Source organism: Talpa europaea (assembly GCF_964194135.1).
Source record: "Talpa europaea genome assembly, chromosome: 8".
NCBI lineage: Eukaryota > Metazoa > Chordata > Mammalia > Eulipotyphla > Talpidae > Talpa > Talpa europaea.
In genome coordinates this window covers 113,127,484-113,152,681 of record NC_140075.1, presented here as the reverse complement: position 1 = coordinate 113,152,681, position 25,198 = coordinate 113,127,484, and the positions used below count along the sequence as shown (strand labels likewise).

General features: G+C 39.2%; 1 protein-coding gene across 1 annotated transcript in view; it reads left to right on the top strand.

Annotated features, from left to right (window-relative positions):
• Positions 1-330: 330 nt before the first annotated feature.
• BBOF1 (basal body orientation factor 1) overlaps positions 331-25,198 on the top strand; it is a gene marked incomplete at both ends in the record, with an annotated part of 32,412 nt that continues 7,544 nt past the window's right edge. The window contains 7 exons of the mRNA XM_084240314.1: positions 331-377; positions 4,155-4,383; positions 9,009-9,074; positions 16,036-16,179; positions 20,940-21,020; positions 21,941-22,011; positions 23,848-23,992. Coding sequence (XP_084096440.1) covers positions 331-377; positions 4,155-4,383; positions 9,009-9,074; positions 16,036-16,179; positions 20,940-21,020; positions 21,941-22,011; positions 23,848-23,992 — 783 coding nt within the window. The remainder of the gene's footprint in view (positions 378-4,154; positions 4,384-9,008; positions 9,075-16,035; positions 16,180-20,939; positions 21,021-21,940; positions 22,012-23,847; positions 23,993-25,198) is intronic.

Here is a 25,198-nt window from a genome sequence, read left to right as displayed (position 1 = left end):
CCCCCGCACGCCCGCGCCCCGCCCGCGGCCCGCGCCGCACCCCAGTCAGGGCTGGGCGCCCCCGCCGCTCGCACACTCACCGCGCGCGCCGCCCCGGCGCGGCCACCCGCCGCCCTCGGCGCGCTCTCCGCCCCGCCCCCCGCGCCCGGCCCGCGGACTGGGCCCCGGCGGCGGCGGCGGGCCACGTCACGCGCGCGTGCGCTCTCCGCGCTCCCGCAACGGCCGGGCGGACACATCCCCGCTCGGCGTGCTGGTTTCCTTAGCAACAGAGCCAGGCGGGGGAGTCGCGTAGTGGCGACCACCCCTGCCCGCGCCGCTCGAGCAGCTGGGATGCCGGCGAAGGGGAGGGACAAAAGGAAAGGCAAAGACAAGAAGAAGTAAGGAGAAGTCGCCCTGGGAGTCCTTCGAGGGCTGGCCGACCCGACGGATAGGGTCGGGAAGCCGGCGGGACGCGGGCCTCGGAGAGGCAGGGGACTGGCTAGCTGGTGCCCTCCCGCCGGCCCTCCTCGGCCCTGCTCTGGCTCTTCCCGCTTCTGAGGACAGCTGCCATAGTTCAGAAATTCCTCCAGTGCACACCAAACTGTATTGCTTGAATTTAGACAATTGAGTATGAGACTTGGGGCCCTGAAGTAATTTAGACAGCCCCACCAATGTGCCTGCACGGACGGAAGGCAGACTGAGTTCCCAAAGAGTAAAAGTAATACAGGACCAGATGATACAGGCGCCAGTGGAAGAGAAAACTGAGAGTGAGGAAGTTAATTCTGACCCTAAAAGTGAAGGTCAGGTTACTATTTCTTGGTGTATGGAGGTCCTCAAGATCTCGCTGTCCAATCAAGTAGCCACCAGCCATGTCTGGCTATGAAATTGAAATTAGTTAAAATTAACTTTAAAAAATCAGATCCTCATTTGTACTAGTCACATTTCATAAACCCTGCAGGCGCATGTGACTAGTGGTGACTGTGTTTGCACAGATATAGAACTTTTTATCATAAAAAGTTATATTGGACAACACTGCTCTAGACCAGTTGTTATCAGTAGGGCTTGGTTTTGGTTCCCAGGGGACATTTTGTATAATCTGGAGACATTTTTGATTGTCACATCTGGAGATGGGGGCTACTGGCATCTAGTGGGTAGAGACCAAGAATATTGTTAAACGCCCTACAACACGTCACATAGCCCCTATTCTCACCCCCAAACAAAGACTCATTTGGCTTAGAATTTTGGTAGTGCCAGTTGGGAAGCCCTGCTCAAGACCATAAACTTCTGGAGAATAGACATTAAATATCATTCACCATTATCTTCAGCACCTAGTATAACAGATGCTTAATATTTGTTAAATAAACAAATTAAGGTATCTGCTTGTGTATGCCTCAATGTGGATCTTCTTTTCTCCCCCCACCACCCTCTGCTGAGTTCATTCTTTCTTGCTTTTTTAGCCTGAGGGATCTCTGCTTTGTGGCTGAGATGATCTTTAACATCTAGAAGACCTCTGTGTGATTAAAGTAGTTCCTTGAGCATTTTCAGAAATCCCCTTTTGGTCAGAGAAAAACCTAATGGATTTGACTGAACTGAGTAGTTGTTGCAAATTCTCCAAACTGATCAGAACCCTAAAGATTGTTAAATCTCTAGCACGAACACTTTGTAAACTTGGAGTTGCTACTGGCTTGCCACTAGGACTACTGGGTAACCTGGTGATTTCTAGAAACAGTGGAGTCACATATACTGTCCAACGCCACCATATATGGGACCACAAAGGAATCCTCAAAACTTGTAATTTAAGAGAGTAGTAATATATGCTCAGTACTGGAAGTTTAAGAAACATGGAAAGTCAAGAGAAAAAAAAAATCACCTGTAATCACATCATCCAAAGATAACCACTAACTATCATTCTTTTTCTTTTTTGTAAAATGATAGCCCCATGTACTTACTTGTACGTAGTTTCCCCACCTCCACTCCATGTACTAATATAGTCTTCTACAAGGAGTAAGACAAATACCAGATGGTGTCACTTACATGTGGAATATAGAGATATCAAACAAAGGATCAGATAATGCCAAACTAACAAGCCCTGGAAAGCTGATGCCAGGTGCCCAGCAGGAGATGGGCACCAGGAAAAATGAGAACAAAGGGGAGGGAACATAATGGACTCTGGGGATGGACTGTGGGTTCTGTGGTAGGTGTAGTATGGTAACAACACCTCTAAAACAATTATGTAAACCAACCAATGTTACCTCAATTTTAAAAAGTACTCTATAGTCTGATTATGCAAGTGTGTGTGTGTGTGTGTGTGTGTGTGCCCGCGCGTGCGTGTTCTAGCACCTTTAAAATGTGCCAATGACTTATGGCATTCTGGAACTCATTAGCATGTATTTTCTGTCTTTGGCCATGCATCTACAGTATGTGTGTGAACAATGAGTAACATTGAAGATAACAGATCTCCTACTCCTTGCATATTCCATTACTCATAATTTGAGAAAGTGCTTTATTTCTTTTTTTTTAATAAATTCTTTTTTTTTAAAGATTTTTCTTTTTTTTTTTAAACATTTATTTATTTATTTATACAAGCACTGGGTACAGTCAGAAGCGTGGGAGGGTGAGAGAATTCACCAGAGCCAGAGCAGGGAGCAGAGCAGGCAGAAGGACCGAAGTACACTGCTGAGGGGAGCAGCGGGAGGCAGGAGAGGTCTGTGCGCCATGTGGGACCCTCCTCCGGTGGCCGGGGAGCAGCCGGGGATCGATCAAACGGGTGCTGCAGAGGCTGCGGGCAGCTTCGCAACCCAGCGCTCAACCGCTGCGCCACCGGGGAGGCCCGAACTGCTTTATTTCTATCACCAGTAGAAACAAACGAGTGATAGGAGTAAAGGAGGTATCTGATTTCTTTTTTTTTTTTTAAGATTTATTTATTTATACAAGAACTGGGGTACAGGCCAGATGTGCAGGAGGGAGAGAGAATTCACCAGACACAGAGTGGGGAACAGAACAGGCAGACTGACCGAAGCACACTGCTGAGGGGAGCAGCAGGTGAGACAGAAGAGGCCTGTCACACCATGTGTGTATCTCCTTGGCCGGCTGGGAGTTGAACCTGCGCTGCAGAGGCTGCAAACAGCTTCACAGTGCTGTGCTCAACCCATTGCACCACTGGGGAGGCCCAGGTATCTGATTTCTTTCATTATCTACTTTGAGCAGCTTAGACCTGATACCTTCAGGGAGCAATTGGCTGATTGTAGCAAGGCAGTCTATAGCTGGTGCCTAATCATGCTGGAAAGAGATAACTGCTAGAACAGGCTGGGGATTGAGCATGGAATTGGCTTAAATTTGAAGAGGACAAAAAGTGAGCGGGACTGCAAAAAGATTGAGAACTAGGAACTGGGGGTGGGAATGGAAAGGAACACATATTCATATGTGTGAAAATATTTAGAGTTCAAATACAGATAGTCTTATTTATTATGTAATTTTTTATATATCTAGTGTCTACCGTATTATATAGATGTTTTGTTAATGCTTGTAAGTTGTTATTTTGAAAATCTCCCCTTTCATCATTTTAATGTTGGAAACCCTCCTTTACTTTTTAAAATTTCCTCTCCACTTCTGGATACTTGATTGTGGTTTATTTCTCAGCCATCCTTGAAACTTGGAGTTTTGTGGCACTAGCTGATAAAATATTTAACATACTTAGCTAGTGACTGATCTTTTATCAAAGGCCTAGCTAAAAAAATAAAACCAAAAACTGGGGTAGAGATAAGTGAAAGATTATAGAACTATAGATTTAAAACATAACACTACAAATCTAACTACACAGAAGGAGAACTAAGGTAGTGGGTTGCAATAGAGAGAAGCAAGGTGTAAGAAGACTGAGTAAGAATAGGAAAGACAGTTCAAATATGAGATAATCAAAAAAATAAATGAAAAGATGTGAAAGCTTTATGAAGTGAATTTGACTTGTCTTTCCACTTTGTTTTCTCACTCCTTTAGATTATTCTTCAAAACTTCCCTCTTACTTTTCAAGTAAATGATGTATTTTTTATCAACTCATTCACCAAACAATATTTACTCACATGTGCCAAGCAATGCCAAGCAAAATATATAATAATTGAGGTATAATGCTAAAAAAATAGAGAAATAGTTACACATTGTCTATGTCCTCTTTCCATTAGGAAGGCAACGAAAACTGATGAATCTGTGGTGGAGAGAGCCAAGGCCAATGCCTCCCTCTGGGAAGCCAGGCTGGAAGTCACAGAGCTCTCTAGGATTGAGTATCGTGATGCTTCCAGGAGACTGGCAAAAACCAATGAGGACTTAAAGAGACAGCAGTACAAAATGGAGAAAGACACAATGTGTGTGTTAAGCTTCCTGAAGAAGCAGGATCAGGAGAAAGATAATATGGTAGGTAGGTAGAAACCCCTTCTGAGCCTAATAACTACCTCTGTGGTTCTACTGTGGTGTGGTGTATATTTCAAGGATTTTAATTCCTTGAAATCTCATTACACTTAAAACATTTCAGTTAACTTTAGAACTTGTTCTGGCAGAACGCTATTTCAAAATGACTGCTGTCAGAATTGATTCTTTCTTATTTTCAGTTTTTGTCCCATATTTTGTTTTTTTATCTGAAACATGTTGATCATAAGGGACGTTATGATCCATTTTAAGGACAAGAGCATAAATCATATACATAGATATACATAGATCATACACTTATTTTTAGATTTTTTTATTTTTTATTTTTTCATACATAGCTGGGGTACAGGTCATAGGCACAGGAGGGTGAGAGGATTCACCAGAGGCAGAGTGGGGAGCAGAACAGGCAGACAAACCAAAAGCACTGCTGAGGGGAGCAGCAGGCACAACAGGAGAGGTCTGCCGCGCCATGTGGGAATCTCCCTGGCCAGCCGGGAATCGAACCCACGCTACAGAAGCTTCGGACAGCTTCACAGCGCTACACTCAACCTGCTGCGCCACTGGGGAGGGGGCCCATATACATTTTTTGATACTGATATTTACTTAGTTTTAATTATTTATAAAGTAGATCTCTGATAATCCATGTGAACATGATTATGGCCCCAACAAGTTGAATCTCCTCCTTTTGGCCAGTTGAATCTTGAATTTGTATTACTGACTCTAAAATGTTGAGAGCAAAGCTGTCTTTTTTTTTTTTTTTGGTGGGACCCTCGCTGGTGGCCGGGGATCGAACTGGTGCTGCAGAGGCTGTGGGCATCATCGCAACCCAGCGCTCAACCACTGCGCCACCAGGGGAGGCCCACAAAGCTGTCATTTTTAATTTAAAAGAAAACAGAGAAGGACCCTAACTTTTTTTTTTAAGATTTATTTATTTTTATGCATGCAATTACTGGGGTACAGGCCAGAGGTGCTGGTGGGGGGATGAGAGGATTCACTAGAGACAGAGTGGGGAACAGAACAGAACAGGCGGACTGACTGAAATACACTGCTGAGGGGAGCAACGGGTGAGACAGGTGAGGTTTGCTGCACCATGTGTGTAGCTCCCTGGCAGACCAGGGATCGAACTCATGCTGCAGAGGCTGTGGATAGCTTCACAATGCTGTGCTTAACCCTTGTGTCACCAGGGAGGCCCATGAACTAACATTTTGGAGCCCCTATTTTGTGCCAGAAACTGTGCTAGGTACTTCTATTCTCATTTAGTCCTTTTAGTAGCACCATGCAGTCACAATATTATTGTTCCCATTTTACAGATGTAGAAGTAGACTCTCAGAAAGGACAGTAACTTGCCGAGGCACTAGCTAGTTGGTGTTAAAGTGGAATTTAGGTGTAATTTAGAATACTTTTCTTTCCATTTGCCTCTGAGGCCCATGAAAACCCAAGGAAATTTCCATTGTGCTGAAGATGGTGTGCTTTATTGTATCCCAAAACAATTCATACTATAGTTTTAAATTTTATTTCATTGAGCCTCCCTGGTCGTGCAGGGGCTAAAGACACATGAGTTCTATCCCCAGCCAGGGAGTTGACCCACATGGCACAGCAGACATCTCCTGTCTCACCTGCTGCTCCCCTCAGCAGTGTACTTCAGTTAATCTGCCTTTTCTGTTCCCCACTCTGTCTCTGGTGGATCCTCTCAACCCCTGCATCTGACCTATACCCCAGTTCTTCTACACAAAGCAAACAAATATTAAAAAGAAAAATGGCAAGTGTATTGGGAAGGATGTGGGGAAATTAGAACCTGTGCACTGTTGCTGGGAATGTAAAATGGTGCAGCCTGATCATATGGAAGCTCCATCTTTAGAAGCTTGAGGAATCTCCACACAACTTTCCATAGTGGTTGGACCAGTTTACACTCCCACCAGCAGTGCAGGAGAGTTCCTTTTTCTCCACATCCTCGGCTATATTTGTTGCTAGTTTTTTCTTTTTTTAATATGTGCCATTCTCACTGGTGTAAGATGGTCCCTCATTGTAGTTTTGATTTGCATTTCCCTGATTGCAAGTGATGCTGAACATTTTTTCATATGCCTGTTGGCCATTTGCATTTCCTCTTTGGAGAAGTTCCTTTTTAGCTCTTCTGCCCATTTTTTTGACTGGATTATTTACTTTGTTTTTGTTGAGTCTCGTCAGCTCTTTGTAGATTTTTGTCATCAGCCCTTTATCAGTAGTGTTGTGGCAAAAAATTTTTCCCCAGTCGGTGGGGTGTCTGTTTGTTTTGGTTACTGTCTCTTTTGCTGTACAGAAGCTCTTTAATTTGATGTAGTCCCAGATGTTTATCTTTGCCTTCGCTATCACTGCTTTGGGTGAAGAGTCTTTAAAAGCTATGTGGAGATTCCTCAACCTGCTAAAGATGGAGATTCCATATGATCCAGCAATTCCACTCCTAGGTATTTACCCAAAGGACACAGAAACATTAATTCAAAACGGCACCTGCACCCCTATGTTTATGGCAGCACTATTAACAATAGCTAAGCTATGGAAACAACCCAAATGCCCAAAAATAGGTGATTGGATCAAGAAGATGTGGTACATATACACAATGGAATATTACTCAGCAAACAAAAAAGATAAACACATGCAATTTGCAGCAACATGGATGGAGCTGGAAGGGATCATGCTCAGCGAAATAAGCCAGAAAGAAAAAGAAAAATACAGGATGATCTCACTCATAGCAGGAATTTGGAAAACCTAAATAAGGGACCAGGAAAAAGAATAATTATACTAAAGTAAAAATCAAAATCAACAAGCAACTATAAACCAGAGACACACTAATGGGGGGAGGAGGGAGGAAGAGAGATTAGGGTCAAAATAAGGGGGTTGGGAATTGTATGGGGACTATAACCAAGATGAAAATGCATACATTGTGCAAAAATGAAAAATGATGTTAAAAATATATAAAATTAAAAAAGTAAAAATAAATAAATAAAATGGTGCAGCCATTATGGAAAACAGCAAAAAATTAAAAAAAAAATTACTACATGATCTAGCATGCCCAGTTTTGCCTACATTCCCAAAAGAATTCAAAACAAGACCTTGAAGAGGTATTTGAAAACCTGTGTTTGTTGAAGAATTAGTCATGTAAGCCCAGAAATGGGAGCAAGCCAAAAGTCCATTGACAGATTAGTGAATAAAGAAAATGTGGTAGGGGCCTCCATGGTGACACAAGGGGTTAAGACCCAGCACTATGAAGCTATCTGCAGCCACTGCAGCATAGTTTGATCCCTGGTCAAGGAGCTGACCCACATGGCGCAGGAGACCTCTTCTGACTCCCCCGCTGCTCCCCTCAGCAGTATATTTCAGTTAATCAGCCTGTTCTGTTCCCCACTCTGTCTCTGGTGAATCCTCTTACCCACACCTCTCTTGCCTGTACCCCAGTTCTTGTATACATAAATAAATCAATCTTTAAAAAAAAAAAAGAAAATGTGGTGTATTGAGTCACCTGTCACTTCGGGGACGTTATGAGAATTGTGCCATGAGGTGATTTTGTCATAGTGCAAATGTCACAGAGTGTAATGACCCAAACCTAGTTGTGTAGCCTGCCACACCCCTAAGTTACATGGTATAGCCTATTGCAACCACAGTAGAATATTTGGTCAGCCATTGACTGAAATATCATCAAGCAATGCATGGCCTTCACTAAGTGACCTTGTTTTCATGTGATAAACAGTGAATATTATGCAACCTTGTGAAGAATATCCTGTCACACACTCCAACACAGATGAAACTCAAGGTGATACCAAGTGAAATAATCAGTCACAAAAGGATAATTACTGTATGAGTGCACATATATCAAGTATCTAATGTAATGAAAGTTATAAAAACAGTCAAAAGGTGGTTGCTAAGGGGGCGGAGTAGGAAGGTAGGAGGAAGAATTAATGTTTCATGAGTTCAGATGAAAAAGTTGTAGATATCTGTTGCACAATAATGTGAATATACCTAACACGCTTGAGTTGCACAATAATGTGAATATACCTAACACGCTTTTTTTTCAAAGATTTATTTATTCATTTACACAAGAACCAGGGCACAAGCCAGATGCACGGGAGGGTGAGAGGATCCACCAGAGACAGAGCGGGGAACAGAACAGGCAGACTGACGAAATACACTGCTGAGGGGAGCAGCGGGTGCAACAGGAGAGGTCTGCCGCACCATGTGCGACCCTCACCTGCCAGCAGGGATTGAACCGGTGCTGCAGAGACTGCTGACAGCTTCACAGCGGGGCACTCAACCGCCTGGGCCACCAGGGGAGGCGTGAATTGTATTTTTAATAATGCTTAAGGTGGTAAATTAAATGTGTTTCTTACCACAATGAAAAAGAAAAAGTTACCCAGGTAACTTTTTGGAAACTGGTAGGTTTTGGAAACTGGCAATAGCAGGTTAAGGGCAGAGAGAATATCACCAGCTCTTCTCTTCTTCCTACCTTATCCCACCTCTCCAACCCTAGTGGGTTTAGTATCATATTAAAACTAGCCATTTAATTAAGGCATGTCACAATAAAGGTACCACAATAAAGGTATACACTGTTTATCTTCCTGATTCTCTATTTTCATATGTTACAGATTGAAAAACTGAAAGAGCAGCTAAATGAAACGAAGGAAAAAGCACAAGAAGAGAAGGAAAAGTTGGTGAGTATCTATGCCCACAAATAATTCACTTACTGGGCAGTCAAGTTTTTGGTAGGTTCAGTTATTTAAGACACAGGATAAATGAACAGGTCCTCTTTGCAGTTCAGTGACTTTAAAGTTCACATGATTGTACAAAAACTCAACATGAAAATGTTATTATGGGAAACTTGAAAACCATCTGGTATTAGTAGTGCTCGCTTATCTTAGACTGTCATTCTAGGTGGGATTTTTCAGTGGACAGAGCTAGGAATTATATTATTTTTAAAGATTTAAGTGTATCATGACTCCATATTTTTTTAATAAATTTTATTGTTATATTCCCCATACAATTGCAGCCCCCCCATTCTGACCCCAATCCCTCCCCTCCCGCCCCCGCCCCCCTAAAAGTGTCTCTGGTTCATAGTTTTTTGTTGATTTTGATTTTAACTTTCTTATAGTTATTCATTTTCCTGGTCCCTTATTTAAGTTTTCTAGATTCCTGCTATGAGTGAGACCATCCGGTATTTTTCTTTTTCTTTTTGGCTTATTTCGCTGAGCATGATCCCTTCCAGCGCCATCCATGTTGCTGCAAATTGCATGTATTTATCTTTTTAGAATGCTGAGTAATATTCCATGGTGTATATGTACCACATCTTCTTGATCCAGTCATCTATTTTTGGGCATTTGGGTTGTTTCCAAAGCTTAGCTATTGTAAACAGTGCTGCTATAAACATAGGGGTGCAGGTGTTCTTTGGAATTAATGTTTCTGTGTCCTTTGGGTAAATACCTAGGAGTGGAATTGCTGGATCATATGGAAGCTCTATGTTTAGTAGGTCCAGAAATATCCACACAGCTTTCCACAGTGGTTGGACCAGTTTGCACTCCCACCAACAGTGCAGAAGAGTTCCTTTTTCTCCACACCCTCGCCAACATTTGTTGTTGCTAGTTTTTTTAATATGTGCCATTCTCACTGGTGTAAGATGGTATCTCATGGTAGTTTTGATTTGCATTTCCCTGATGACAAGTGATGTTGAACATTTTTTCATATGCCTGTTGGCCATTTGCATTTCCTCTTCAGAGAAGTTTCTTTTTAGCTCTTCTGCCCATTTTTTGACTGGATTATTTTCTTTGCTGTTGTTGAGTCTCATCAGCTCTTTGCAGATTTTTGTGATCAGTCCTTTATCATTAGTGTTGGGTGCAAAAATGTTCTCCCAGTTGGTGGGGTTTCTCTTTGTTTTTGTTATTGTCTCTTTTGCTGTGCAGAAGCTCTTTAATTTGATGTAGTCCCAGCTGTTTATCTTTGCCTTCACTATCACTGCTTTGGGTGATGTGTCTGTAAAGATGTCTTTGATGTGCAAATCACGTAGTGTTTCGCCTATATTTCCTTCTATATATTTTATGGTTTCAGGTCTTATGTCTAGTTCTTTAATCCATTTTGAGTTGATTTTTGTGTATGGTGTGAGGTAGTGGTCAAGCTTCATTCTTTTGCATGTAGCGACCCAGTTTTCCCAGCACCATTTATTGAACAAACTTTCTTTGCTCCAATGCATAGTCTTTGCTCCTTTGTCAAAGATTAGTTGACCATAAATCTGTGGGTTTATTTCTGGATTTTCTATTCGATTCCATTGGTCTGTATGTCTGTTCTTGTTCCAATACCATGCAGTTTTGATGATTATGGCTTTGTAGTATAGTTTGAAGTCTGGGAGTGTGATGCCTCCGTTCCCTTCTTTTTTTTTCAGGAGAGCTTTGGCTATTTGGGGTTTTTTGTGATTCCATATGAATTTCATCAATAATTGTTCTATTTCTTTGAAGAATGACATTGAAATTTTGATTGGAATAGCATTGAATCTGTATATTGCTTTTGGAAGGATGGCCATTTTAATAATGTTTATTCTTTCAATCCATGAGCAGGGGATGTCTCTCCATTTCTTTGTGTCTTCTTCTATTTCTTTTAACAGTGTTTTATAGTTTTCTTTGTATAGGTCCTTTACCTCTTTTGTTAGATTTATTCCCAAATATTTGATTTTTTTTGCTTCAATAACAAAAGGGATGGTTTTTTTGATTTCTTCTTCTTCAGATTTATTGTTTGTGTATAGGAAGGCTACTGACTTTTGCGTGTTGATTTTGTATCCTGCCACTTTACTGAACTGATTGATGAGTTGAATTAGCTTTTCTGTGGAGTTTTGGGGTTCTCTATGTATAATATCATATCGTCTGCAAATAGTGATAGTTTGACTTCTTCTTTTCCTATTTGGATTCCTTGGATGTCTTTCTCTTGTCTTATTGCCCTGGCTAGGACTTCCAGTATTATATTGATAAGCAGTGGTGAGAGTGGACATCCTTGTCTTGTTCCAGATCTTAATGGAATTGCTTTCAGCTTTTCACCATTGAGAATGATACTGGCTGTTGGCTTGTCATAGATGGCCTTTATGATGTTGAGGTATGTTCCTTGTATCCCAAGAATTTCAAGGGCTTTTATCATGAATGGGTGTTGCACTTTGTCAAAAGCTTTCTCAGCATCTATTGATATTATCATATGGTTTTTATATTTCTTTTTGTTGATGTGTTGGATAACGTTGATTGATTTTCGGATGTTAAACCATCCTTGTGTCCCTGGAATGAATCCTACTTGGTCGTGGTGAATTATCTTATGGATACATTGTTGGATTCTGATAGCTAAAATTTTATTGAGGATTTTTGCATCAGTGTTCATTAGGGAGATTGGCCTGTAGTTTTCCTTTTTTGTGTTGTCCTTGTTCGGTTTTGGTATTAGTGTAATGTTGGCTTCATAGAACGTGTTTGGTATTGTCCCTTCCTTCTCAATTTTTTGGAAGAGTTTGTGAAGGATAGGCACTAATTCGTCTCTGAATGTTTGGTAGAATTCATTTGTAAATCCATCAGGTCCTGGGCTTTTGTTTTTGGGGAGGTTTTTGATTACCATTTCAATTTCGCTAATTGTAATTGGTCTGTTTAGGTGTTCTATTTCTTCTTTATCTAGCTTTGGGTGATTGTAGAGTTGTAGGAATTTGTCCATCTCCTCTAGATTGTTAAACTTGTTTCCATATAACTGTTCATAGTAGTTACTGATTATTCTTTTGATTTCTGCTGTGTCCGTTGTGATTTCTCCTCTTTCATTGATGATCCTGTTTATTTGTGCTTTCTCCCTTTTTTCCTTTGTGAGCCTGGCTAGGGGTTTGTCTATTTTATTGATTTTTTCAAAGAACCAGCTCTTGGTTTCATTGATCTTTTGGATTGTTTTTTTAGTTTCAATTTCATTTATTTCTGCTTTGGTTTTTATTATTTCTTTTCTTCTACTGGTTTTGGGGTTTTTTTGTTGTTCTTTTTCTAGATCTTTGAGCTTCGAGATTAGGTTGTTTCTTTGAGTTCTTTCTTGTTTCTTGATGTGAGCTTCTATTGCTATATATTTTCCTCTTATTACTGCTTTTGCTGCATCCCATACATTTAGGATATTGGTGTCCTCCTTGTCGTTCAATTCAAAAAATTTTTTCATTTCTTCTTTGATCTCCTCATTAGTCCAGTGGTCTTCCAGTAGTGTGGTTTTTAATCTCCATGAGGTAGGAAAGTTCCTTGCCTTCTTTTTATGGTTTATTTCTAGTTTGATGCCTTCATGGTCAGAAAAGATGGTTGATATGATTTCAATCTTGGTGTATCTGTTGATGTTTGTCTTGTGCCCCAGTATGTGATCGATCCTGGAGAATGATCCGTGTGCGCTTGAGAAAAATGTGTACTCCGTTTTTTTGGGGTTTAGTGTTCTATAGATGTCTGTTAAGCCCAGTTGCTCTAGGTCCTTATTTAGAGCTTTGGTTTCTTTACTTATTTTTTGTCTTGTTGATCTATCCATTGTTGATAGTGGTGTGTTGAAGTCTCCCACTACATATGTGTTTTCTCTGATGTCTGTTTTCAGAGAGGACAACAGTTGTCTGATATATTTTCGTGCTCCTTCGTTTGGTGAGTATATGTTAATGAGTGTTATTTCTTCTTGAAGTATTGTCCCCTTGATCATAATGTAGTGACCATTGGGGTCTCTTTTTATCTTTTTGAGTTTGAAATCTGTTTTATCTGATATAAGAATAGCTGTTCCTGCTTTCTTTTTTGGTCCATTTGCTTGTAGGATTGTTTTCCATCCTTTAACTTTGAGCCTATTTTTATCTTTTGTAGCTAAATGTGTTTCCTGGGGGCAGCAAAAGGTTGGGTTTTGTTTCTTAATCCAGGCTGCAACTCTGTGTCTTTTTATTGAAGAGTTTTGACTCCATATTTTTAATATTTTCAATTCAGATGTATGAGTACAAGGTTTTTACTTCATTTTATCTCCTTTCTCCTTCACCAGAAATCCTGGTTCTTGCTGATGTCAATCTAGTTGTATTATTGCTTTAAACCTCAATACCTCAGCAGTCACAGGATATTACTACTACCACTAACACAGATTAATGGAAACAGTTTTAACATTTGGGGGCATTTTCCCCCTTTGGATATATACCATTCACATTGCCAATCAAATCACCAGGTTTAAAAACTATTAGAAAAAATTCCTTTCTGTGGGGAATTGCCACCAACCACCCATTTGGCTTCTTTCTTTACGAGCTGCTTTTAAAAAATTTGTGAGCATGTATCTGAAGAGGTGTGAACCCATACCTCTGAATCATATACAGTATTATAAGCCAATGTTACCACAATAAAAAAAACAGTAAAAAATAAAAAAATTAATTGTGCATGTAAAATTATAGAAGAAAGTATAGGCAAAACAATACATGACATACATCTCAGTAACATCTTTAAAGACACATCCCTCAAAGCAAAGAAAGTGAAGAAAGATGAACAGCTGGGACTACATCAAATTAAAAAGCTTCTGTACAGCAAAAGAGACATTGACCAAAACAAAGAGACATCCTACTAATTGGGAAAAAAAATTTTTGCACAATACTACTGATAAGGGAGTAGTCACAGAGATCTACAAAGAGCTAACTCAACTCAACAAAAACCAAGTAATCCAGTCAAAAAATGGGCAGAAGAGCTAAAAAGACACTTTTTCAAAGTAAATGCAAAAGGCCAACAGGTATATGAAAAAATGTTCAACATCACTTGTAATCAGGGAAATGTTAATCAAAATCACAATGAAATACCACCTCACATTAGCGAGAATGGCACATTAAAAAATAGGAAACAACGAATGTTGGGGAGGATATGGAGAAAAAGGAACTCTCCTACACTGCTGGTGGGAATGCAAGCTGGTCCAACCAATATGGAAAGCTACGTGGAGGTTCCTCAAAGTACTAAAAATGGAGCTTCCACATGACCCAGCAATTCCACTCCTGGGAATCTACCCAAAGGACACAGAAACATTAATTCAAAATGATACCTGCACTCCTATGTTTATTGCAGCACTATTTATAATAGGTAAGATATGGAAACAACCCAATGCCCAAAAATAGATGACTGGATCAAGAACATGTGGTGTATATATACACAATGGAATACTATTCAGCAATCAAAAAATATAAACTTGGGCCTCCCTGGTGGAGGAAGGGGTTAAATCTCAGCACTATGAAGCTATCTGCAGCCACTGCAGCGCCAATTTAATTCCCAGTCAGGGAGCTAACCTACATGGCACAGCAGACCTCTCCTGTCTCTCCTGTTACTGCTCCCCTCAGCAGTATATTTCAGTCGGTCTGCCTGTTCTGCTCCCTACTCTGTCTCCAGTGAATCTCCTCACCCCTGCCACCTCTGGCCTACACCCCAGCTCTTCTATGCATAAATGAATGAAATAAAATGAAATAAATCTTTTTTTTTTTAAAAGATATACTCATGCCACTTGCAGCAACATGGAGGAGCTGGAAGGGATTACAGTCAGTGAAATAAGCCAGAAAGAAAAAGAAAAAGTATTGGATGATTTTACTTATAGGAGGAATGTAGGGAAACCAAATAAGGGATAAGGAAAAAAATTATAATAACTAAAAACCAAAATTAACAAGCAACTATTAATCAGAGATACTCTGCAGGGGAGGGGGCGGGCGAGGGATCAAAACATGGGAGAGAAGACACAAGGGACTCTGGTGATGGTGCACAGGTAAATTGGTAGCGGGAATTTTATGGGGACTACACTTGAGAGGAGAAAACATGCTTTGTACAAAAAGGAAGAATAATGTAAAATATATGTATTGAAAATAATAATAAAATTAAAAAAATTAATTGTTCATGTAAATTATGTAATTATATAATTATAATTATATAAGATATATGGTTCCAAAGTCAAATTTACAAAACATAGAATATTCTGAGAAATCTGACTTCTATCCATGGCCTCCCTTTGCCCTTTGTCCCTTAGCTTCAAAATATACCAGATCATGTTGTCAAATTGATAGGTTAGAATTAGTATTTCAGTATATTTCTCTTATTATGATAGGTGAAGCATTTTTTTGTATGTTTGAAGGATATTTGCATTTCTTTTGTTATCTGTTGTTTATTTTTTTTAAATCCTATTGGCCCTTTTTTCTTTACCTCCTTCCATTTTTCTTTTTTCCTACCCTTCCTTTCTCCTCTTACCCCCTCCTTCCTCTTTCTCCCACTTTTTCCCCCCTTGATTTACTTTTGAGAGAGAGTGGCCTTCTGTCTTTTAGCTTATTAATTTTAATTTAGGGTCAGTGATATTATTTATCTTACAGGTTAGGGTACAGATTGTTTAGTCTTCTCATACCTCTTTTTAGTAAAGATCTGTGTTTTCCATACAAAACTTATTCTAGAATTTTTTTCTTATTCAAGGCAGTTGATATCTTTTTACAAAATTTAAAACTATGCAAAAATGAAAAGGGAATATTTCTTCAAAGAAGACAGGCAAATGGCTTACAGCTTCAGTCAGAACATGACTGAGTGGGGCTGCTGTTCTCTTTCCTGACTCATTTACCTGTTCGCTTTTTCTTTTTTCTTTTTCTTTTCTTTTTCTTTTTTTTTTTTTTTTTGCATGTAGGAACAAAAGTATACTCTGCAAATAAATGAGCTGGAGGGACAGTTCCATCAAAAAGCCAGAGAAATAAGCATGATTCAAGCAGAATTGAAAACAATAAAACAATTCCAGAAGAGAAAAATCCAAGTGGAGAAAGAATTAGATGATGTAAGTTCCTCTCTCTCTTTTTCTCCCAAGCTTATTGATAAAATTAAATACTTAGGTCTATAAGAGCCTTCATAGACATTTTCTCTCATGAGATGGTATAAAGGACTCCCCTTGACATTTTAAAGATTATTTGAGAGAAAAGGGGGAAGACATCAGTTTAGAACTAAATGCAAAAGATCTTGGGGCCTCCCCGGTGGCGCAGCGGTTGAGCGCTGGGTTGCGAAGCTGCCCGCGGCCACTGCGGTGCCGGTTCGATCCCCGGCTGCTCCCCGGCCACCAGAGGAGGGTTCCGCATGGCGCGCAGACCTCTCCTGCCGCCCGCTGCTCCCCTCAGCAGTGTACTTCGGTCCTTCTGCCTGCTCTGCTCCCCGCTCTGGCTCTGGTGAATTCTCTCACCCTCCCACGCTTCTGACTGTACCCAGTGCATGTATCAAACAAACAAATAAATAAATAAATAAATAAGACATGCCTCTAGAAAATTAAAAAAAAAACAAACAAAAGATCTTAATGGTTAGACTTTTCTCTTTCCATGTATTCATTTGTGAATTCACCAAATCTTAGCTCATTTACCCTCCTATGTTTATATCCACACTTATAAATAGATTGACTTCAATAAGAAACAAACTATAGTTCTTAGAAACCAGTGGGGCCAAAGATGCATAGTCTTAAAGGCAATATGTTGAGGCTGATAAATGATAATTTTAGAAAGTTCTCTGGGTAGGGGTGGGTGGGGTACGGAAACTGGCTATTTTCAGGAAGTTTTTCTGAACTATTTATGTGCTTTCTCTTACATTCCATTCCTTCAGCTTAGGGTGTAGTATTATTGTATTAATGATAATGCAGTAAAACATAGAGGTGAGTGCTGGGCACAAGTAGCTAAAGTCAGCTTTGTGACTCTGGGTAAGTTACTTAATCTCTCTATACTTTGGTTTCCTTATCTGTAAAATAAGGATAATGAGAGTTAGTAACAGAACTGCTGTAAGAACTAAATGAGTTAACATATCTAAAGTGCTAAAATATATATGTTACATAATGAGAATATTAACAGTGGTATGTAGCTCTCTTCAAAAAAGGGTCCTCATTTGTAGCATTTGCGATTTCTTTGGTTTAAATGCTTTTATGATGGCCAATTTTAGCTGCCAATGCTTTAACAACCTGCTAGCAATGAACTGGTGTGAGCTGACCCTTAACACACAAATGAATATACATGAATACTGCTGATATTTGCAGTAATAGTCAAAGAAATATTATTGCATTCTAAGTTAACCATGTGGCATGAGGTGTAGTAGTTAGATGTTGGTACTCTTATGTCAGACTGAAAGAATATAAATACTGTCTCCAATTACTTAGGTGTCTGGTTAAATTTCCTCAGTTGTAAAGTGGAGTTGAGAATAATATCAACTTCAAAGGGTCATTGTGAAGAATTAATGAGATAATGTTTTAAATGCTTAACACTGTGTGCTAAATATTACCTGCTTTCACTGATCCTGCTGTTATTATTCTCTTGCTAAAATTATGATTATTACAGTAAGTTTTATTTAAAGCCCTCCAACTATCCATTTTAGTGCCTCTCACTCTCTAGTCACGGTGTGGTCTCACGAGTGCTCATTTGGCTACCCATGGTCCTACATAGCCAGAACCAGCTTTGATGACAAACCAAAGTTTCTGCATCCTATTTCTGTTTTTTTTGTTTGTTTGTTTGTTTTTTAGCTAACTGTTAAACTAAACGGGTGGGCATATGACAAATGAGTAAGATAGATAAGATAATGTGGTGATTAAGATCATGAACTTCACATGCTGACTCTGCAGTTGATAGCTGTGTGGCCTCGTGGTCTGTTTGTTAATTTCTCTGAATCTCATAGGATTCTCTGAATTCCTCTTTTATAAACAGTGGCTTTAAAACCACCTATTCCTTGGGCCTCCCTGGTGGTGCAGGAGTTAAAGTCTCAGCACTATCAAGCTACCCCCAGCCATTGTGGCATGAGTTCAATCCCCAGCCAGTGAGTTAACCCACATGGTACAACAGACCTCTCCTGTCTTGCCTGCTGTCCCCTGTCAACAGTGTATTTAAGTAAATCTGCCTGTTCTGCTCCCCGCTCTGTCTCTGGTGAATCCTCTCACCCCTGGTACCTTGGGTCTACACTCCAGTTCTTGTATGCATAAATAAATAAATCTTAAAAAAAATAAAGTCACCTACTCCTCTTAGAGATGTGTGTAGATTAAATAACATAATGTGTATAAAATGCTTAGCACATTGTCTCCTATTAATCCCCAGTAAAAGTGGAAGCATATTAGTTAATAATGTTTTGATTACTTTAAAACTTTAAAACTCTTATTAAAGGGCTCCCATGAAAGAATAAATTGGCACGTTTCAAGCAAGGTGGGGAGTAGTTACTTTCTTAGGCTGGGAGAAATGGATTTTGATTCTTCCTATCATAATTGTGTAGTTATCTCAAAACCTTCCTGTGAGGCCAACTTTATTCATGAACTGATTACTTGTTGCTTTACAACTATTCATATAACTGCTGTTTTAGAATTTTTAATTTCTGTAGCTCACTGTAATAAAGACACCTTTGCAGTATTTTCTATAGAACACTCTCCTACAAGTTTCAAGCTCTTTAAAGTCCTTAAAACAGTAATTATATAACTCTGTTCTCTAATTATGTTTGTGTTATCACTCTTCACTAGGTCTTAAACCAGAACTTAAAAAATAACTTACATTTTGAAGTTATACTTCAATCAAGCTGAAAATTTTTTTAACAAGGAATGTTGGTTTATTTTATTTGAAAATATTGCAGATTGAAACAAGTTCCATAATTTTTCAGGAGCCCTCAAAATAGCCACCCTAAGTGTAGGCATTTGGTGTATTCAATTGAGGTGACTTAAAAACATATTCTGCTGGGCCTTTGTGTCATTTCTTAAAGAACAATATTGCCACCTCGTGGAGAAATAGATTTAGCCCTTTCAAAGATAGCCATTGGGAAGACAAAAAGTATATATACTGATTTATGGAAAGAATAAGGTAGTTCTGTGAAATTCCAAATATTTAAGAATTAAGGTAGGTATGGGAGTCCATAAACATAAAATTGAGTGGTAAGCATAAAGGAAGAAAACTAATTATATTGGATATAGAAAATCCATTTACAAGTTAAAAATAAGCTAATTACATTTAGATTTTTCAAAAGATATCCAAAGCAGAAATTTAAAAAAATTGTCTACTATATATACCTGATTAACAGGATTATTTATTGATAATGTTGCAGTTATTTTTAAAAATAATTAATTTCAGTTTTTCTTCTTTTGACAGTGATAATACCCATTTCACAAATTTAGCTGATAAAATCACCCCATCTAATCTCCCATCTAGAGTAAAGGCATTGTTAATATTTTAGTTTATAGACTTTCCTTTTTCTTCCTCTGCGATGTAGAAACATTTTTTAAAATGTCTATATGCTATTTTGTAAAAAGATTTATTTATTTATGCATACAGGAACTGGGGTACAGGGCAGAGGTGTGAAGGTTGAGAGGAGGATTCACCAGAGACAGAGTGGGGAGAAGAACAGGGGGATTGATTGAAATACACTGCTGAGGGGTGCAGCGGGTGAGACAGGTGAGGTCTGCTGCACCATGTGGATATCTCCCTGGCAGGGGATCAAACTCGTACTGCAGTGACGGTGGATAGTTTCGTATGTTGTGTCTTAATCCCTTGCGCCACTAGGGAGGCCCCAATATGCTATTTTTAAATGAGGTCACGATAGAAAAGTTGTCAATCCAATTTAATAAAGTTAGGACAGCAATCACAGAATGGAAAATTGTTAAGTCTAAGGGAGAACAACATAAGACATAATAACTAATCTTTATATTAAATTATTACTATTCTAATAACTTTAAATGTATTGTTGTTTAACCCTTGTCGCCTCCTGTGAGATAGTGTTACCCTCTTTTTATTACTGGAGATCTGAGACAGAGAGAAATGAAGTAACTTACCCTGAGTCAAACAGCCAGGAAGTGGGAAAGGTACCACTAGAATTCTGGTCTGTCTGACCGGAAGCCCTTCTGCTACTTTTTTTTGGAAATTGGATATTAGATTCAGTATATCTGTTTCAGTCTGACTGAGTCTTGTTTTAAAATTAGCTCAAATTTGTCTAAGAAGAATTTTATATCCTTTTTATTCTATGTACTTTTAGAGAACAGAAGGATTCATCTGTGGAAATCACAGGCATTGGGAACTATAAGAAAGATTTTTTTTTCGATTGACACTAGGAAGAATTTTCTAAAAATGGGAACTATTAAAGGGCAGAGAATATATGAGATATGAATGATTGATACACCTATCTCTACTTAGTTTTCTTACAGAAGAGATTCTGATCTTTGATGGAAGAGTGTGTAAACTCAAGGTTCTGTTCCAATTCTAAGATATCATTTTGTGAGCCCATATGTATCAATTTTTAATTTGGGAACTATGATTATGAGAATACTTGTCTGGAATGTCCCAAGAACTTATTCATGAAAAGATTTTTTTGAGTTTCAACACTGGAATGATGTTTGAATAAACTGAGAATTTTGAAAAAAAATCAATACTAATCTGATAAATCTATAGAAGATTGTGGGAAGTATGGTATTCAGAGACAGGGATATAGTTTGTGTGTTCAGAATTAATGTATAATAGAAAATGTTTCCTTATTGAGAATTTTCTAGGCATGTGCCCTAATCAACCCTATTTCCTATTGATGATTTTTCAGTTGTCATTTTAATTTTAGCTGAAGGAGAATTTAAGGCATACAGAGCAGAAACATCAGGAGACTCTTAGAAGACTGGAAGGCAAGTTTTTTGAAGAAAAGGTATGCATATTAGGGTTAATTAGTATATTTTCAGAATGTTATCAAATCACTGCAGAATAAAAACAGAGAAAATGAAGGCTATGCTAGATATTCAGTGACTAGCCTTTTTTTCTCTTCCCAGTACCCTCAAGAGGGATTGCCAAGGCTTTAGGACACATCCCCCCCCACCCGCTGTGTGTTCCCTTAGTGGAACTAAAGCTGCTTGTACCCCATCATATAGGGGAGACAGAATTGGGGCAGCCACTCTTGTGCATACGAGGTTGTTCCCTTAGTCAAGTCATACTAAGGATGCTGTTAATGAAAGAGGACTCAAAAATGTTCCTTAGCACATCACAAATTTCCACTTTCTCTGGGCCTCTGAAGTTAATTCTTCAGGTTTCATATAGGAAGCACATTAGAACACTTCTACAGAATCTGTTCAGAGTGCCTATGGCTTTTCTTTCATTAATTCCTTTAATTTTTTCATTCTTATGGAAATATTGAACAGTTTTTCCCCCCCGAAATTAATGGGAATATAGAGTTGAGGGTGGTACAAACAGGTACTGGCATCTAAAAAATCTGGTACACTGTTAGTGCTCAGTTGGAATTTGTTGAATGAACAAATGACTTTCCTCATAATTGTATTTAGCAGAAATTTATCCCAGCTCTGCTTTCCAATACAGATGGGGTGGTATATTCCCCTTCTCCTATTTATATATCACATTGCTTCTTCAGTGGGGAGATTGGGAAAATACCCTAAGGTTCTTGTGTTCACATTATCCTCTTTGCTCTCTCCCCCACCAAAACTTGGAGTGGTTTACATCAGGTCATGTGGATAGGAGAATTCTACTTACATTATAAAATAATTACTTTTTGATAAGTAAAGTTTGTTGCTGGTAATACAACTATTAAAAGAGCCTATTTTCTTTTCTTTTGTTTAGCACCGACTAGAACAAGAAGCTGAAAAGAAGATAATAATGCTGGCAGAGCGGGCCCACAATGAAGCTATTGCGTAAGAGACAAATACCTCCTTTTTCTTTCTGCTAGCCTCTTCTCTTTCCCCTTCTCTCCTGCCTTGTTTTCTTCAAAATTTCTAGTTTACTTTCTTGCTCTGCTTCTTTCTCTTTGTGGCCCTGCTTGTTTTCCATCCAGTCTTTCTGTAGCAACGTAGTATAGAGGGAAGAACCAAGGCTCAGAAGTTAGATTTTTGTTCTCAACATGTATTCTGACTATAGGAAGATTTCCTAACCTTTTCGAAATAAACTTTTTCCATCTAAAAATGAGATCGGCACTTGTAATCAGGGAAATGCAAATCAAAACTACAATGAGATACCATCTTACACCAGTGAGAATGGCACATATTAAAAAAACTACCAACAACAAATGTTGGCGAGGTTGTGGAGAAAAAGGAACTCTCCTGCATTGCTGGTGGGAGTGCAAACTGGTCCAACCACTATGGAGAGCTCTGTGGAGATTTCTTGACCTACTAAAGATAGAGCTTCCATATGATCCAGCAATTCCACTCCTAGGTATTTACCCAAAGGACACAGAAACATCAATTCCAAAGGGCACCTGCATCCCTATGTTTATAGTAGCACTATTTACAATTACTAAGCTATGGAAACAACCCAAATGCCCAAAAATAGATGACTGGATCAAGAAGATATGGTACATATACACAATGGAATATTACTCAGCAATCAAAAAAGAAAAACACACACAGTTTGCAGCAACATGGATGGAGCTAGAAGGGATCATGCTCAGCAAAATAAGCCAGAAAGAAAAAGAAAAATACTGGATGATCTCACTCATAGCAGGAATCTAGAAAACCTAAATAAGGGACCAGGAAAAAGACTAATTAATACAAAGTAAAAATCAAAATCAACAAGCAACTATAAACCAGAGACACACTACAGGGGGGAGGGGTGGGGAGAGGAAGGATTAGCGTCAAAATAAGGGGGGGGGCAATTGTATGGGGAATATAACCAAAATGAAAATGCATACATTGTGCAAAAATGAAAAATGATGTAAGAATTATTTAAAATAAAATATTTAAATAAATAAATAAATAAAAATGAGATCGGGCCTCCCCTGGTGGCGCAGGTGGTTGAGTGCCGTACTGTGAAGCTCAGCCTTTGCAGCGTGGGTTCGATCCCAGCCTGCCGGCAAGAATCCCACATGGCGAGGCAGACCTCTCCTGTCTCTCCTGCTGCTCCCCTCAGCAGTGTATTTCACTCAGTCTACCTGTTCTGTTCCCCGCTCTGTCTCTGGTGAATCCTCTTATCCTCCCGCATATCTGGCCAGTACCCCAGTTCTTGTATGTATGAATAAATAAAAATCTTTTTTAAAAAAAGTAAAAATGTCCCCAGCAGTACATCAAGATGAAAAAAAAAAAAAAAGTAAAAATGAGATCAATAACAGCAAACTTGCCTGGTTGTCATGAGATAGGTTAGTGATGTGTTAATTAATTCCCAAGTCTCAGTGGTTTACTTTTTATTCCACAACTCAATATGGGTTGACAGCCCTTCCCCAGTGGTGATTCAGAAAGCTGAGCTGCTTCCACCTTGGAGTTCTTTCCCTCCAGTCCTATGGACAAGAAAGAGCATAGAAATCTCATACCTGCTCTTAACTGTTTTGAACTGGAGTAATATGTCACTTTTCATTTTCCCATTATTGGTAAGAGCTTAGTCACAAGATCCCCACCTAACTACTGAATACCCATCATAAACTATATAAATGAGTGGAGGTCATTATAAGTAAAGTTGGGGGATACAGCAATCATTGTTTTAGTTTGGTAATATCTAAAACTTAGTGCCATGTTTGGGAATCTTATATCTGTCTATTTCAGGCAATTGAATAGTGCTGGAAGAACTGTTTTTAAAGAGAACATGTACCTACAGAAAGCCCTCACATCCCACCTTAAAGAAGCGGAAGCTCTGCAAAAAAACACTCAGAAGTTGCGAGAGAGTCAAACTTTTCTTCTACAACAAAAGGTTTCCACTCTTATTTAGATTTTATTCCCTCCCCCCTTTTATAAAAAAGGATGGGTTGGCAAATACTAAGAATTGAGTATTGTAGTATTACATAAGGTCAATGGGACCATTTTTCTTCTTCTCTCAGTTCTTATAATGACTTACAAGAAACACTAGTCTTGGCTTTATAAACACTGTGTCAGAAATACAAATGTAATCCTATCCTCTATTACCTTGTAATACTCATTTTGCTTTGCTTGGTGTTGGTTGGTCCCTGAACCACTTAGGAATGGGTTCAGCTGTAGGTACAGCCCTGATAACAATGGTTTCACCATGTAAGTGTTTATCCTCTCATCTAATAGAACTGAAGATAAGCACTCCAGAGCTGGGATGGTAGTGCCACAATGTCTATAGAGGCTCAGCTTCCTTAACTCTACTGTACAACATGTGGTTTATATCCTCATAGTTACCTCATGGCCTACAGAAGTTGCTGGAGCGCTAACCATTACTCACACAGCAGGAGGGAAGAACAAGAAGGAAAAAGTATGCCCCTCACTTCAGAAGTTACTAAGGAGGAAAGGGACGTTGGTATAGAGAGCAAGTAGACTGCCAGTTTCCAGTATTTGGTTGTTAATGTTTTACCGTATAGTCTTACTGATTTTTAAATTAGCCTTCTGATAATGTAAAATATTTAACCTCTCAGAATTTTAGAGGCAGGAAATTTTCTTTTTTTAAAAAAAGATTTATTTTATTATGCATGCAAGAACTGGGGTACAGGCCAGAGGTGTGGGGAGTGAGAGGGTTCATCAGAGAGAGAGTGGGAAACAGAACATGCAGATCTACTGAAATACACTGTTGAGGGGAGCAGCAGGCGAGACAGGAGAGGTCTGCTGCACCATGTGGATAGCTCCCTGGCCGGCCTGGATCGAACTCATGCTGCAGTGGCTGCCAATCACTTGATAGTGCTGTCTTTAACCCCTGTGCCACCAGGGAGGCCAGGGAATTTTCTTTTTTTATATTTTAAAAAAAAATTTATTTTTATATTCCCCATACAATTGCAACCCCCTTATTTTGACTCCAAATCCTCCTTTCCCCATGCCCCCCCCATAGTGTGTTCATAGTTGTTTGTTGATTTTGATTTTTTCTTTCTTATAGTTATTCTTTTACCTGGTCCCTTATTTAGGTTTTCTAGATTCCTGCTATGAGTGAGACCATCTGGTATTTTTC